The sequence below is a fragment of the Myxine glutinosa genome, chromosome 10 (genome assembly GCF_964187855.1).
Source record: "Myxine glutinosa chromosome 10, kmMyxGlut1.1, whole genome shotgun sequence".
NCBI classification, from domain to species: Eukaryota; Metazoa; Chordata; class Myxini; order Myxiniformes; family Myxinidae; genus Myxine; species Myxine glutinosa.
The window spans coordinates 100,213,566-100,231,209 of record NC_136270.1 but is presented as its reverse complement, the minus strand read 5'-3'; the positions used below and the strand labels follow the sequence as shown (position 1 = coordinate 100,231,209).

General features: G+C 45.8%; 1 protein-coding gene across 1 annotated transcript; it reads right to left on the bottom strand.

Moving 5' to 3' along the window:
* Nucleotides 1-2,826: 2,826 nt before the first annotated feature.
* LOC137433393 (uncharacterized) lies at nt 2,827-16,542 on the bottom strand. Its single transcript, XM_068125725.2, has 3 exons — nt 16,273-16,542; nt 8,253-8,702; nt 2,827-3,444 (listed from the first exon to the last, which is right to left on the bottom strand). Exons 1-3 carry the CDS (start codon nt 16,540-16,542, stop codon nt 2,827-2,829), a joined length of 1,338 nt encoding a protein of 445 aa, XP_067981826.2.
* Between the last annotated feature and the right edge of the window lie 1,102 nt (nt 16,543-17,644).

Below are 17,644 nucleotides of genomic sequence, written 5' to 3'. Positions count from 1 at the left end.
CAATTCTTTTGAATATTTGGGCTAAGCCACCCCACTAAGGCAGGTGGTCTCTGTTTTGTTTTTTTTAACCGTCTATTTTCCAGCATTGCTCCCTCTGCTCTCTCAGCGCCCCGAGCAACTCCATATTGTACGCGTTACCCTCATTAACCTTTCCTAACCTGACCCTCTTGTTAGTTTCAATGTTTCCTACACTGCTCCATTCCTGTTTATTCATTCTCCTCATGTTTGTCGCACTGTTAGTTCTACCTTTCTCTTCCAAAACCCACACTCCTGTAAAGAAAGGAAACCCATCCCCTTCTCCAGCATTTGGATGATTTGACCATTGTATCAATATTGTTCCTCAAATGTAATGACAACCTGCATCTTGTATTCCAACAGATACAGTGCCTTCACAAAGTATTCGCACCCCTTGACTTTTTTCACATCTTGTTGTTCCAGCCTGAATTTAAAATGGATGAAATTTAAAAAAAATTGTCACAGATCTACACAAAATGCCCCATAATGACAAAGTGAAAACATGTTTTTAGAAATTTTTACAAAATGATTAAAAATGAAAAACAGAAATATCTAATTTACATAAGTATTCAGCACCCTGAGTCAATACTTCGTAGAAGTGCCATTTGCAGTGATTACAGCTTCGAGTCTTCTTGGGTATATGTCTGTATCAGCTTTGCATATCTGGATTTGGGGAGTTTCTCCCATTCTTCCTTGCAGATTTGCTCAAGCTCTGTCAAGTTTGATGGGGAGCGTCAGTGAACAGCAATCTTCAAGTCTTTCTACAAATTCTCAATGGGATTAAAGTCTGAGTTTTGGCTGAGCTACTCAAGGACTTTCACGTTCTTGTTCTGAAGCAATTCCAGTGTTGCTTTGGCTGTATGATTGGGGTCATTGTCCTGTTGGAATGTAAATCTTCGTTGCAAACTAAGATCTTTTGCACTCTGAAGCAGGTTCTCCTCAAGGCAATTTGACTGTATTTGGCTCCATTCATTGTTCTGTCTATCCTTACAAGTCCCCAAGTCCCTACTGCTGAAAATCATCTCTATAGCATGATGCGCTGCCACCAGTATGCTTCACAGTAGGGATGGTGTTAGATGGGTGATGAGCTGTGCGTGGTTTCTGACAAACGCAGTGCTTTGCATTCAAGCCAAAGAGTTTAATTTTAATCTCACCAGACCACAGAATGTTTTGCCTTATGCTGTCAGTGTATTTCATGTTCCTTTTTGCAAACGCCAGGCGTGTTGTCATGTACCTTTTTCTCAGGAGTGGCTTTGGTCTGGCCACTCTCCCATAAAGCCAAGATTTGTGAAGTGTTGCAGAGTATGTTGACCTGCTGGCAGGTTTTCCCATCTCAGCCAAGGAACTCTGTAGTTCTGTTAGTAGTCATTAGGTTCTTGGTCACCTCCCTGATTAAGGTCCTTCTTGTCCGGTTGCTCAGTTTGGTCGGACGGCCAGCTCTATGAAGAGTCTGCGTAGTTCCATATTCTTTCCATTTCTTGATGACGGAGCTCACCTGTGCTATTGGGAACTTTCAACACTCCAGAAATTGTTTTATACCCTTCCCCAGATCTATGCCTCCTCACAATTCTATCTCAGAGTTCTATGGACAGTTCCTCGATCTTCATGGTAGAGTTCTCCTCTGACATGCACTGTCAACTGTGGGACCTCATATAGAAAGGTGTGTTTCTTTCTAAATCGTGTCCAATCAATTGAATTGGCCACAAGTGGACTTCAATCAAGTTGTAGAGATATCTCAAGGATGATCAAAGGAAATTGGATGCACCTGAGCTCAGTTTGGAGTGTCATAGCAAAGGGGCTGAATACTTATTGACTTTTCTCAGTGTATTTTTGAACCTCTTGACATTTTAGCTTTTCGTTTTCAACTAATTTGTAAATAATTTTAAAAAAAATCCACTTTGACATTATGAGTTATTATTTGTAGATCAGTGACAAAAAGTCTCAATTTAATCCATTTTAAATTCAGGCTGTAACACAACAGAATGTGAAAAAAGTCAAGGGGTGTGAATACCTTCTGAAGGCACTGTAAATAATGCAATAACAACTTGACAAATAAACGTTCATGATGTCACCTTCATGGGCATCACCTGCAATTGCCCATGAGCGCTTGCTCAGCACAATGGCCATATAAATCCTCATTATGATGGAATGAATCAACGAGACATTTATCGAGGTGCTATAACCATTATGGGAAGTAAGAAGAAGCTGAAGTTTCCAGCATTAACCCTTCATCCGAACAAAAGCAACGGGTTAACATGCAAAATGTCAGCTTCTCCTTGTTTCCCACAGCGGTTAGCATACTTTGATCAGAGTTCTGTTGATTCCATCAATTGTTCCACTTGTCCATCTATGCAGATCAACACGAGCTTTCATGAGCAAGACTCATTATTCAAATCCTGATTACAGACTGCTGCCAAAATACAATTTGTAACAAAACAGTTGTTTTGTTCTTATCCCAAGGACAAGATAGAGGGCAAGAAAATCCAACTCATCGTAGCTGAGCTCCATCCTGTGGCTTCTTAGTCGTTGCTCATTGGAGTCCAGTCCTGAAGATACCCAAAAGCACCACTCATATAGAGACATTCCCAAGGACAAGATAGACGGCAGGAAAATCCAACTCATCGTAGCTGAGCTCCATCCTGTGGCTTCTTAGTAGTTGCTCATTGGAGTCCAGTCCTGAAGATACCCAAAAGCACCACTCATATAGAGACATTGAGCAGCACGAGGATTAGCAAATACTTTAAAGCATTTACAGTATAAGGATCAAATCGGAGTTAGTCCTGGAAGATGAGCGTTTTGAATGGAACCAGGCTACCGGTCCAGTATGATGCCCCAGCGATGTGGTGGATCCTTTGTGCCTTCATCCTTAAGCTCCGAGAAAATCTGGGTGAAGTAGTGTGGGTCAGCGTTGAGACGGAGCATCTTTCCACTGAGCATCTCGATGACGTGCAGGCAACGATCCCAGAATGTGTCTCGGTTGCTCTCCACCAGAAAGGGCTTGAGCGGGTACGAGATCTCATTACCCATGTACGAGTAAGATAGGTAGAGGCAAGTGAGCACTGCAGCACGGAGCTCATTTACGCTACCAGTGTGCACACCCACTGCCTCGCGACACAGCAGGTACACAAAGACTACATTGGCTGGGGTCACAAACGCCTGGTCCTGCCAGCCCTGCAGAAGCAGTGAATGGTCCACAGCACGTAGCCAGAGGGCCGGCTCTCCAGGAGTTAGGTGTCTAAGGCGAGTGCAACGACGACACAAAAAGGTACCTAGGCAACGCAGAAGCTCACTTGTGGACGCCTGGACAACAATGCGGCGAGGGGGACTCCGCACTCCACCTGCTGCTGCCCCACACAACTGCTTCTTTGAGGACGCGAGCTGCTGCTGCTGGGGGTGGTGCGGCTTGCTCACCAGAGCACGTGGCAGCCCCTGCACATCGCACATGCACCGTTCGCCAACAAAGCTGTTTGAGATCTCAAATAAATTGATAAGCGAGACAAGTATTCACCTGACAATGAACTGCGCAATCAGTGTTTGTCTACAGTTGCTTATTAAGAGCAAAGTGAGGCTAAGAAAACGTTTTGCACGACATGGAAATATCCAAACATGGTCCACAATGAAACAGGTGTGCTTTTGAACCTCATATCTTTCCTTTTATTTTTTTTTTCAACACACAGAGTTGATCAATATCGATATGAACCCAATGACCTCCTCCCTCAATATTTCCCAGTTTAACTTACATCAACATCTTTCCCCCACCCTTTAACCGATTCCACTTTTTAGTGACTACCTTGATGTAATACAATCCATTTTGTTTTCAATAAATAAAAACATTTTCAAAAATAATCAATAACCTGCTGCGTGCTATTGGCAGGAAATAAGAGAACTTGAAATTATCTCCGGAAATGTGGTCCCATTGGATCAACTGTGAATCCATGGAACTGACTCATTCTGTGAACTTTCCAACCCGGATTTCTCCCAATGGGAAATCCTCCCTTCTGGACTTGGTGATGACAAACTTTCCCAAAATGTCTCCTGCTCTTCCTCTTTTCCATTTGCTTCATCTGATCATATGCTTGTGAGAGTCAACATCTCTCTGGCTATTTTCAGGGAGCTGCTTCAATGCCGATGAGTCTGGCATATCACTCAAGAAGATCGTCAGGGACTGCAAGCAGCCATCTCCTTTCAGGACTGGTCTGCCATATTGACTGCTCCTGATATTAACTCAGTCTGGGAATTCTTCCACAGAAAACTGCTCTCTCTCTTATGCACAATGCACATATTCATCTCATCTCATCTTCTGTTATCTTATCTTTCTTCCCACCCATGGTACACTCAATCCTGTGTTGAGGCAGTTGCTCTGAAACAAATTGCCTTCTCTTCCTGGAAGGCCAATCTGACTCAAGGCAATCTCAGCTCATTCCACAAAGCCCACATGTTTGTGTCCACTCTCAGGAAAGCCAGAAAACAATATCTGTCCAACCTCAAGATTGAACTTTCAAACTTGTGTCCCTCCTCTAATACCTGGTGGACCCTTTTTAAGTCTGTCTCTGGAATATGCTCCCCTTCCATCCTTTCCCTCTCTTCAAATGGCACCACAGCTGACTCCGCTCGTGAGAAGGCTGAATGCCTCAATTCTGTGTTTGCTTCCAAATCTTGCTTCCCCAATCCCTCACTCTCAGTACCCATCCTTCCCAATCACAGCCAATAGTTCCTGAATTCTGTATTTTGCACCCGAAAAGGTGGAAAAGTTTCTGGCAACCCTCGACTCCGATTCTGCAACTGGATTGGACGGCATCAGCTCACGTGTTCTACATACCTGCTCTGCTACTCTTGCACATCCTCCATCTGCTCTTTTCACCCTATAACTTGCCCTCAGTCACCTTCGATCTGCTTGGACGTACAGACCTGTGAGCTTACTTCCACTCATCAGCAAGGTTATGGAATCCATCATCGCAGTTAATATGAAATCCTTCCTTTTCTCCAAGAACCTCATCTCAGACCAAAAATTCGGATTCAGACCAGGTTACTCCACCTTGGACATGCTGTTTTTACTCACCCAACAAGGGATGGAGGCCCTCAATGTCAGACCTGAGGTCACGACTGTCTCTCTAGACTTCCTCTAATCTCGTAGCCAACGTGTGGCTCTCAACTAAATCCTTTCATCTCCTTTCCCTATTAGGGCTGGAGTGTCCCAAGGCAGTGTTCTGGGCCGAGTCCTATTTCTGATCTTTATGAATGATCTCTCTGACTCTTCAAAATCCCCTTTAGCCATTTGTGATGACTCCACCCTCTGCTGTTAAATACCTCATCCTTCAGACAGGCAGGCTGCAGCCCCTTTACTCTCTTCAGAACTTAAAATAACCACAACTGGGTAAAACACTTGAAGTATGTGTTTCAATCCTGACAGATGTCACACTCTCACCATCTCTCTCTCCAAAAGGACTATCTGATAAAACCTCCGATCTACTTTCTTAACAATCCTCTTGAGGAAGTTCAGTCATTCAAACTCCTGGGTCTCACTATCAGCCACGGTCTTTCTTGGGAAAACAACATTTAAAAGTTGGCCTCCAAACCATTGGGCATCGTCGTACAAATCCCTTCATTGGCACACCTGAATTTATCCACCCACAAGACCCTCATCTGCAGCTTGATTGAGTACTGCTCTACCCTCTAGACTGGCGCCCCTGCCTCATGCTCAGCTTGACACCGTGGAAATCAAGGCCTTCAATATTATTGGAAGCTGAGTCTCTGGACCTATCACTTCCCCATCACACACAAGTCGGTGAGTTCTCAGTCTTCTACCACCTCCTTTCTGTTCTTGAACCCTCTGCTCTAAGCCTGATGTTGGCTTCACTGTTAACGTGGCTGGCTTAAAGGGACACAATCTTGAAATCTTTTGAAGAGATATGTTTTAGATCTCTAAAATCTGGGCTTTATGGCAGAGTGGCCAGACGGAAGCCTCTCCTCAGTGAAAGACACATGAAAGTTTGGAGTTTGGAGTTTGCAAAAAAAGCACCTAAAGGACTCTCAGACTGTGAGAAACAAGATTCTGTGGTCTGATGAAACCAAGATTGAACTGTTTGGCTTCCGTCTGGCCACTCTGCCATAAAGCCCAGATCGGTGGAGTGTTGCAGTGATGGTTGTCCTTCTGGAAGTTTCTCCCATCTCCACACAGGATTTCTGGAGCTCAGCCAGAGTGACCATCGGGTTCTTGGTCACCTCTCTTACCAAGGCCCTTCTCCCCCGATTGCTCAGTTTGGCCGGGCGGCCAGCTCTAGGAAGAGTCCTGGTTGTTCCAAACTTCTTCCATTTAAGAATTATGGAGGCCACTGTGTTCTTGGGAACCTTCAATGCAGCAGAATTTTTTTTGTCGGCTTCCCCAGATCTGTTCCTCGACACAATCCTGTCTCTGAGCTCTGCAGGCAGTTCCTTCGACCTCATGGCTTGGTTTTTGCACTGATACGCATTGTCAGCTGTGAGACCTTTTATAGACAGGTGTGCCTTTCCAAATCATGTCCAATCAATTGAATTTACCACAGGTGGACTCCAATCAAGGTGTAGAAACATCTCAAAGATGACCAAGAGAAATGGGAGGCACCTGAGCTAAATTTCAAGTGTCATAGCAAAGGGTCTGAATACTTATGTCAATGTGATATTTCAGTTTTTGCTTTTTAATAAATTTGCAAAACTTTCTAAAATCCTGTTTTCTCTTTGTCATTTTGGGGTATTGAGTGTAGATTGATGAGGGAAAAATGAATTTAAACGATTTCAGCACCAGGCTGCAACATAACATAATGTGAAAAAAGTGAAAGGGTCTGAATACTTTCTGAATGCACTGTAGATGTATTTCCTATCTCAGTTTGACACATCTTTACACATCATCATCACTCTCAGTGTCATATTTAACATTACAGTCTGCATCGTTTTCGCATTCTGTGTCGCTCAAGCATAGTTCTGTGCAAGGCAAGTTATTCCCCTTGCATGAGCATCTCTGTGTAGAACAGTTGGTTTTGCAGTGGCATCCTGACCAACTCGATGATGTCTTGTGGGCAGGAGGAACCTTTGTGGTGACTGGCAGTATTTGGCCACTTTTGTCCTGAGAGTAACCAAATTTCAGGGGGTCAAAAAGCTGTTGCTGCGTAACATTGGCTTGGCACCATATCGGCTTTGTAACCGCACACGCTGGACGTGTTCCTCAAGTGCATCGAGTGTGAGAGGTAAGTTGTTACTTTCAGCTAGGTGTTTACAAAACAGATATCATCTTAGATCAGGGATACTTGCAATGTGAATACCCTTGGGGGACAGTAGGTTGAGCACACAAATTTGGCCAATACGTCTTTCACCTCCTGTGTTAGGTCACCTTCCTCCGGTAGTTTCATCAGTGCTCTGACCAAGTGCATTTCAGCTTTCATATACTGCTGAAACCATGTTGTTTTGCCTATTCCTGAGAATTTTCCAACATTATATGCTCCAGTGAATGCGTGGAATACAGGTATAGCTTGCGCCTTTTCTTTGCCCAAAGCTCTCCAGATTGGCTCTAATTCGACTGTACCTGATACCATCAAAATAGGTGTATGTTTGCAGAGCTTATCATAGTGTGCCACAGCCAGAACCAAGACGTCAGTATCAGGAGTGAAGAATACTAGCTGTGCATCAGGACACCGCTGTGATGCCTCCACTGCCAGGCAGATCATCAATGTGTCAGCCTCCTCGTGATAGTTGTCTTCAAAGTGCATGTTTCTGTTGCTTCTGGTGTGACCTGATGCTGATGTAATGACTAACTGAGGTGAGTTTTTGTTGTAATCAAGGGTTGCTTTGGCGAGATAGTCTGTCAAATCTGCTTTCGTTTTTTCGTGCGATAGAGACCGAGCCAGTGGGATGTGTTTGATGTTGTATCATCTGCAACCTGATACTGTATAGGAGCTTTTCCTTGTCGTAATCTCTCTCTAGTTTCCTTCTTTAGTGAGTCAGGTTTGTATGTATCGAAGACCAGGATGACCTCACTGAACCCTGCTGTCAAGCTCACGAGCCTGTCATTGAAACACTGGGCTAGATCTTTGACTGTGCTGATTGTCCTTGATTTCTTTGTCATCTTCTGGACAAGCACCATTCCATCAACAATGGCGATATTTTGATTTGATGACGACGATGGAGATGATGATACAGGACCTCTGTCATCATCCTGCTCTTTGGCCGCTCGAGCTTGTCTGTTCCTGGGTTTCATCTGTTTTTGCCAGCTTCTCAAGGCTGTGTATCAGCTTGGACTTGTCAGTGCATGGCAGCATTAAGCCGTCTGATGCAAATAGTGCTCTCGGAGTCAATGTGAACTCATAGTTGCCAACTGCATTCTTCTGATCGATGTCCCTGCTCGACCTTGTGAGAACCATCAGCTGACCATAGACATATTTGGTCTCTTTTAGGTCAACTGTCTGGTGACGGAACTTGAAAGTTTGTTTCTTGCTGCCAGACGTGTACATCTTGTTGTTCTGCTTTTTGACTGGTATCCAGAGACAAACATCTCCATTGATACATTCACTGACATACTCTTCATAAAGCTTCTGTCCGATGTCATCAATGTTCAAGATTTGCTGAACATACTCTTGTCGTACATGTGCATGTGTGATGAAATTGTGTAGCTCATCACCTTCAACAGCAAAGGGATTCCCGTAGCTCAGTATTGCAGCCTTGATTTTGTCAACATCTTGATGGCACAGAATGTGAAAACGATGCAGACAGTAATGTTGAATATGACACCGAGAGTGATGATGATATGTAATGATGTGTCAAACTGAGATCGGAAATACGTCTACACCTATGCCGTTGTCACTCCCAACAATTTGAGTGTGCATTTTTTCATGAAGTCACAACCAATTTCACAAACTTCTTCTTTTCTTGGTTTTTGGTGTTCATAATCACTGATTTGACATAAGCTGTGGATTCCCTGGGCCTGGAAACATAGGATTAGCATTTAGAATGAAGTTTCTATGTCAATTACAAGATGAGACATTCGGAAATTCTTATTTTATGGCGGCCATTTTGAAAATCCAAAATGGCGGCTATGCAGGCAGCTGCGCAAATGTAAACGTTGATTTTCAGATTACTGTTGCCATAAGCTTCTCAAACAAAAATACATAGTGAACCTGACTATTAGTGCGTAGATCACGATAAACTCGACTAGCATATGGGAATATGTAATTATTGATTTAAATGTCCTCAGGTGTATAATTGGCCAGTGGCTGGTTTTGGCTTCGTTTGCCATATACCACGAGGACAGTTCGCATTCTCCGAAGATATCCGATCAATCTCCCACGTTATAACCACCTTGACCGCGAGATTAACGTGATGAAACGCAGATGTACACGCCCATTAATGAGTTGTGAACCCGTGACGTCATGCATTTCGACGGAAGTAGCTCATTTGCATAACGGAAGTGAAAATAATCCGATTTTAAAACACGATTATCTGGCTTATTATTCCCCCAAATTATTTTTTGTGCTCATGGCTCAGGGATATCATCCTCGAAAACATATCTCTTCCAAAAAATTCATGATTGTGTCCCTTTAAGGTCACATGGTCTCGCTTTTGAGCCCCTGTCGCGCCGTTGAAATAACATCAGGTGGGTTGACTCAGCCTGTCATCTTTCCAAGGTCGGTAAAATGTGGACCAGCTTACTGGAAACAGAGGGCACTGCATTCGCGGCACAGCCTCGCCTCCAGAAAATGATGCAACCAGCATCCACAAACTGCATGCGCAACAAAAAAACCTTTGCCTTGTTTTTGCATACAAAACTAGAGCTGGATCCTGATCCGGATCTTCACCAAAATGGAATCGATTCTTCCTTGTCAGACACCCAACCGGTCCAACACGTTTCGTCCAAATCCGTCCATAACTTTTTGAGACATCCTGCTATGTGTCGTTTTTGGCCTCGTCTCCCAATGATGAAGAATCACTTTAAAAATTCTAGTAGCCGGATCCGATTCCGGATCTTCACCGAAATCTAATCATTTCGTCCTCGTCACATACGCTACATCCCTGCAAAATTTCGTCCGAATCCGTCCACAACTTTTTGAGATATCTTGTTCACAAACAAACGGACAGACAGTGGTTGAAAACAAAACTTCCATCCACCTTTGGTGGCGGAGATATCAAAAAAAAGGTTTGCTTTTTCCACTTTACTCTATTACAGCGATGAAAAAACAACTCTCTCACCCCTCCACATCAGGAATGTCCCATTCATCTCCTCCTTTTCAAATGATCCTCAGGTTACACCACTATATCTCCTTCGCTGATAACGTACTCCTCCTCCAACTAACCTATGACACCTCCTCAGCCTTCAAATAACCCAACACCTGCTCCACCCAAATAACCCTCAAAATCTGCTCCTTCAGGTATTACCGCAGACATCTTTTCCTCCTCCATCTGATACCCAGCACCTCCTCCATCTGGAAACAACTGCCCACACCTCATTATCCATTTAACCTCTGACACCTCCTCCTCCATATCAATCAAACTCCTACTGCTTTTCCATCCAACTCACACCACCTCCTCATCCCTCTAACGCACACCTCCATAGAACTGACATGTCTAACCCCAACCATCCTCCACATAACTCATGACACCTCTACCATCTAACCTCTGCCGACTTCTCCTCCTCCATATAACCTCCTGCTCCTTCTCCATGGAACCGACACCTCCAACTTTCAACAGCACCTCGATCTAATCCACGACATCACTTCCTCCCGACACTTTCTCCTCAACCCATTAAGCAACACCTCCTCTTCGATCGCAATCTAACCCACGACGCCTCCTCCATCCAAACTACGACACCTGCTCCATACAACACACGACACATCCTCCATCCAAACCACGACGCCCCCTCCATCCAAACCACGACACCTCCTCCATCCAAACTACGACACCTCCTCCATCCAAACCACGACACCTCCTCCATCCAAACCACGACACCTCCTCCATCCAAACCACGACACCTCCTCCATCCAACACACGACACATCCTCCATCCAAACCACGACACCTCCTCCATCCAAACCACGACTCCTCCTCCATCCAAACCACGACACATCCTCCATCCAAACCACGACACCTCCTCCATCCAAACCACGACACCTCCTCCATCCAAACCACGACGCCTCCTCCATCCAAACCACGACACCTGCTCCATCCAACACACGACACCTCCTCCATCCAAACCACGACACATCCTCCATCCAAACCACGACACCTCCTCCATCCAAACCACGACACCTGCTCCATCCAACACACGACACCTGCTCCATCCAACACAAGACACATCCTCCATCCAAACCACGACACCTCCTCCATCCAAACCACGACACCTGCTCCATCCAACACACGACATCTCCTCCATCCAAACCACTACACAGCCTCCATCCAAACCACGACACCTCCTCCATCCAAACCACGACACCTCCTCCATCCAAACCACGACACCTCCTCCATCCAAACCACGACACCACCTCCATCCAAACCACGACACCACCTCCATCCAAACCACGACACCTCCTCCATCCAAACCACGACGCCTCCTCCATCCAACCAACGACACTTTTTTTTTTTGAATACAAGATCGAGGCTCGTGTAAGAGCTAACAATCACAAAAAAAACCAAACGGACACATAAAACGAAATAAAGGGAGCGGGAGACAAGATGGGGAGAGAGAGGAAATCACACAAGTACAACAGTAGAGAACAGGGACATGGGGAGAACTGTGGGAGGGAGAGGGCTTGGGGGCAGGGGGCATGGGAAGGGGGGTGGGGGTGGGAGAGGTATAAAACACATGGACACTGACTGCTAGGACTTCCAGGAAAGAAGTCGGAATTTCAAAAAAGTGGATCTGGGGTGAATTAACGGGGGTATAAAAGATCAAGGTTTTGGATGGGGGAAGATAAGAGATGGTGGTGAACAGCTGTTTTAAAGACCTGGAGGGAGGAGTGGGATTGAAGAGAGTGAGGGAGTTTGTTCCAGAGGTGGGAGAAAAGAGGATTGAAAGAGTGAGGGTGAATAGAGAGTCTTGATTTTGCCAGTTTCACCAGAAGAGGGTTGCTGGCAGATCTTGTGCGACCTGTGGGAATATTTGAGGGACAGAGCACAGATAGAGCTGGGGGAGCTAGACCGGATAGGAGTCGGTAGAAGACAGAAAGACCACCAACCTGCCTGCGGTGAGTGAGTGAGAGGCCCTTGGAGTTAGCTTCATCGCGAGAGATTCCAATGATTCTGAAATAGTAAGGGAAACATGAAAATCTGTTAACTAAATTGTTACCAAAAAATTTCTTCACCAATATGTTTGTAAAGGTGTGTAATAACATGTGTTAAAATGTTGAAGTTCAACTCCCGTGGGAAACCCAGAAAAAAAGCTGTTGAATTCGGGTACCGAAAAATTATTTTCGAGAATTTTTTTTTTTTTAATCGGCCCTTAAGTAACTTATGAGGGGTCAAATAAGGGTTTTTCATGATTCTGAGTCGATTGTTAACATTTATATTTCACCACAGACACTCCTTTGTGGAAAAATAATTTCTAAATACATCTCATTTTCTACTTTGCAGGACATGGAGTCTAGCAATATGGATGAAGACGTTACTCCACCTGTGCTCAATTGCTTCATCTGTGCACGCTCGGATACACCAGCTGAAAGGCTCATACAGGCAACTCCAAAGGGATACTCAACTTTATTGAAACAAGCAGAAACTGTCGAAAATGTTACTGTTGTGGAACGTATGAAGGAGGCTCAAAAGGAAGGAAAACTGAGGTACCACCAGAAGTGTAAAAATGATCTGTACAACAACTTTGTTGCAACCACCAAGAAGTCAGCTCAAGCATCAAAGGCAGAGAAAGAGTCATCAAAGTTGAAGAGAAGACGCACTACTTGTGAGTTCAGTTCATCAACTGGCTGCAGTTCTAGAAGATCACAGTCAGTTGACCTCCTGTATAAGGATGTATGCATTCTTTGCAACCAACCAGCCCAGCTCTACAAAAATAATCCAGCACAAGCTAGAAAGAAATACAGAGTGCCAGATAATTTGACTGCAGATACACTGAAGGCACGCTTGCTGAAGACAGCACGGAGTCGCGGGGATGACTGGGGCACTGAAGTCACTGGACGCCTGGAAGGGATCAACGACTTGGTAGCAGAAGAAACACTGTACCATTTGCGATGCAAACTTATGTTTGCGAGAGGTGACAGTTTGTCCAAGACTGATGAGGAAGGAAAAAGGAAGAGAGGACAGAGGGGTATTGATGAGGAGCGAGAGGCAGTTTTTATTGAATTCTGCGAATGGTTAGACTCAGAATTAGAGCATGGGGTAATGAACATGGACCAAGTCCATGAAAAGCTGCAGGAGTTTGATCAGTCACCAGAGAAGAGCCTTTCTTATTCAAAGCATTGGCTAAAGATAAAACTTCTAGAGAAATACGAAGACACCTTGTATTTCACAACACAGGAAAGAAGGGCAGATGTACTCTGTCTCAAAGATGGCACCGACAATATTCTGCGAGCGCATCATGCTAATCTTGACCATGGAGATGAGAAGACTCAGATCATAAAGACGGCACTCAAGTTCATATCCAATGATATTGCCTTGATTGATTTAGGTCCAAAGTCATACCCCACCACACACAGTATGACTGACATCGATAGTCAGCTGACACTTGTTCCTGCAAGCCTTCAGATGTTCTTGAGACCGATTGTCAAGACAGACGAAAGAGTTGCCGTTTGGGGGCAGAATTTTATTAAGGCCTGTCGACCTCGGTCTGGAGTATTGCCACACCAAATGGGGCTTGCCATACAACCTGATCATAGATTTGGGTCAAAATGGATGCTCAACAAGTTCCACCGGCTGGGATACACTGAGTCTTACACGGAGACACAAAACTACAAATACTGCTTCCTTAATAGTAGGAGTGGAGATGATGTTCCAGATACTTCTGGCACTCTTGACACCATTGTGGAGGAAACCGATGAACAGGATCCTTCTACAGAGCATGCCTACCTGCAGACCCGGGACTGGATCCTTCTACAGAGCATGTCTCTGAACCCCAGTGACTATGGATGGACAATAGGTGTGCATGGGTATGAGCCAGTTCCAACACTGGACCCCACGGCTCCTGAGGAGCTATTGCAGTTCACGAGCTGTAATTGTCATGGAGATTGCAGCAACCGGCGATGCAGCTGCAAGAAGAATGGGGTCACGTGCATCTCGGCCTGTGGAGTCTGTAATGGCATTACATGCAGAAACTGCAGTCATGATGTTGTTGAGTCTGAAGAAGACATAGACAATGACTGTTGAAACTTCTGACATTGTGAATGAGAAATAACTCTTGAGTATTATATATGTATGTGAAATAAAAGCTACTTTGTGTGTAAATGTAAAAGTGAAAATATAAATGTTAACAATCAACTCAGAATCATGAAAAACCCTTATTTGACCCCTCATAAGTTACTTAAGGGCCGATTAAAAAAAATAAAAATTCTCGAAAATAATTTTTCGGTACCCGAATTCAACAGCTTTTTTTCTGGGTTTCCCACGGGAGTTGAACATCAACATTTTAACACATGTTATTACACACCTTTACAAACATATTGGTGAAGAAATCTTTTGGTAACAATTTAGTTAACAGATTTGTGAAATATCTCATAAAATGCCCTTACTAAAAGCTTTGGTTTCAACAGCGTGAAGCTGAGCTAGATGTGAGGCAGGAGCACCGGCCCATAGGGGAGAACAGTAATCCATTGAGCTGCGGATGAAAGCCTTGTATGTGGTGAGGAGCTCAGTTGTGCCAAAGAAGGACTTTGCCGATGCCCAGTCGGGTACTGGCTTTGGAGGCCAGCTTGGAAATGTGGTTTTCCCAGGAAAGATCATGGCAGATAGTGAGACCCAAAAGCTTGAGTGACAGAACTTCTTGGAGAGGATGGTTGAGAAAGTAGATGGGAGGATTGTCCAGTCGGTCTTTTCGGAGAGACATAGTAAGAGTGAGAGATTTTTCAGCATTCAATGTCACCTCCTCCTCCATGTCAGCGCCTCCATTCAACCCATGACGCCTCCTCCAGCCAACCCACGACACCTCCATCCAACACTCGACCCCTCCTCCATCCAAACAACACCTCCTCCATCCAAACCACGATACCTCCTCCATCCAAACCATGACACCTCCTCCATCCAACACACAACACCTCCTCCATCCAAACCACACCTCCTCCATCCAAACCACACCTCCTCCATCCAAACCATGACACCTCCTCCATCCAAACCACGACACCACCTCTATCCAACCCACGACACCTGCTCCATCCAACACACGACACCTCCTCCATCCAACACACGACACCTCCTCCATCCAACCCATGACACCTCCTCCATCCAACACACGACAACTCCTCCATCCAACCCATGACACCTCCTCCATCCAACACACGACAACTCCTCCATCCAACCCATGACACCTCCTCCATCCAACACACGACACCTCCTCCATCCAACCCATGACAGACACCTCCTCCATCCAAACCACGATACATCATCTCCCATGGAACACACGACACCTCCTCCATATAACCCCCATCACCTCTTCCTCTATATCTAGCACCGATGTTTCCTTGAATTTGATCTTCTCTGTAACCTCTTCTCCCTTTTTCATTCGCCATATGAACTCTTCACACCATCCTCCTCTCAACACGATCTTTTAACCGCGTACGTTTTCTGCTCACCTGCTTAATTTCAGATATAAATATAAATAATTGTGCACAGCTCATCTTGACAAAGTGAATGTGATAAAACGTTATTTCAGGAGATTTAAAAAATCGATTGTGACGTCATGGATTAAATGACGTCGTTTCTGCTCGAATGTACATCTCGCCAAAGCAATCTTCATGCGTGTCATGTCCCAGTTGGACATTTGACTTTTCCTCTACCTTAACGTGTGGGATTGTTTTTACCAAAGTATGTCCGCATCCACTATGGTGCCATAGAAGGTAAAAACGATGAAACCAATGAACGAATGACATTTGGCTGTGAAGAAGGGTCAAAGTTCACCTTTCGAGGAGGATCCGTTTCACAGTCATTCAGCCGCAATTTGTGACAATTCGGACACATCCAAACACCTTTTAATAAGACAACCTGCGTTTCGTGCACGATTTACCTTGGACCGACACCTTAGGATCGTAGTGGTCTACTACACTAGGGAAGCGCCCTGCCCGAGGCGGCAGCACGCGCGCCCTACCTGCTGGCAGCACGCGCTCAGGTTGGCACACGAGAGCGACTTGCGGAGAGTGCTCGCAACCGGTGCCGAGGTCGCCTCCGCACCCTTTCTGCAGTTCTTCCTCCGGGCCGAGGCCGCCACGAGCCGTTTCCACGTGAACGTGGGGATGAACACCGAATGGCGTTTCACCGTCACGTCACAGGTGGTCGGACCCGACTGCGTGGCTCCCGGGGCGTCTTCCAAGCAACGCGTTTTACGTGCCGCGGGAGGTAGGGACAACGAGGCGCCCATGCCGACGCCGGTGCGCTACGTCTCGGGGCTCGAGAAACCACCGGACGAACCTCGGGCTCCACCGGACTCATGCACGGAGATTCGGGGCTCTCGGGTCAAGGACGCGCGGAGGGTCTGACGATCGCTCGATCGGCCAATGATGTTCCGCTGCACCGCATTTGCTCGCATTTCTCGCCTCACGCCTCCTCCTCCTCCTCCGAAACCATCCGTGACGTCCACCGTGTTGGGGAGGTTGCTCGTGAAAAGGGCTCGCACGACTCAACGTCTCGAAGTGCCGACTTGAACCCACCGAGCAAATGCTCGAATAGAACCAGATCGGGATGTGATCATGGAATTTATAATCGGGTGAAACCAGATCAGCATGGATTGTGCCCGGACCGTTACTATAGCCTATACTGCTACAGGTAGCCATATCGTGGCGGGACCGTCACAAGGTAGCGATATCGCGGCGGGACCGTCACGAGGTAGCGATATTGTGGCGGGACCGTCACTAGGTAGCGATATCGTGGCTGGACCGTAACTATAGCCTATAGGTAGCGATATTGTGGCGGGACCGTCACTAGGTAGCGATATCGTGGCTGGACCGTAACTATAGCCTATAGGTAGCGATATTGTGGCGGGACCGTCACTAGGTAGCGATATCGTGGCTGGACCGTAACGATAGCCTACAGGTAGCGATATCGTGGCTGGACCATAACTATAGCCTATAGGTAGCGATATTGTGGCGGGACCGTAACTAGGTAGCGATATCGTGGCTGGACCATAACTATAGCCTTTCGGTAGCGATATTGTGGCGGGACCGTAACTAGGTAACGATATCGTGGCTGGACCGTAACTATAGCCTATAGGTAGCGATATTGTGGCGGGACCGTCACTAGGTAGCGATATCGTGGCTGGACCGTAACTATAGCCCATAGGTAGCGATATTGTGGCGGGACCGTCACTAGGTAGCGATATCGTGGCTGGACCGTAACTATAGCCCATAGGTAGCGATATTGTGGCGGGACCGTCACTAGGCAGCGATATCGTGGCTGGACCGTAACTATAGCTTATAAGTAGCGATATTGTGGCGGGACCATAACTAGGTAGCGATATCGTGGCT

Coding starts and splice junctions, on each gene's coding strand:
- LOC137433393 (XM_068125725.2), bottom strand. CDS start 16,542: ATGGGCGCCTCGTTGTCCCTACCTCCCGCGGCACGTAAAACGCGTTGC. Junction 8,703..16,272: donor TGAGCGCGTGCTGCCAGCAG/GTAGGGCGCGCG, acceptor GACAAAATCAAG/GCTGCAATACTGAGCTACGG. Junction 3,445..8,252: donor TACACAGCCTTGAGAAGCTG/GCAAAAACAGAT, acceptor TGCGATGTGCAG/GGGCTGCCACGTGCTCTGGT.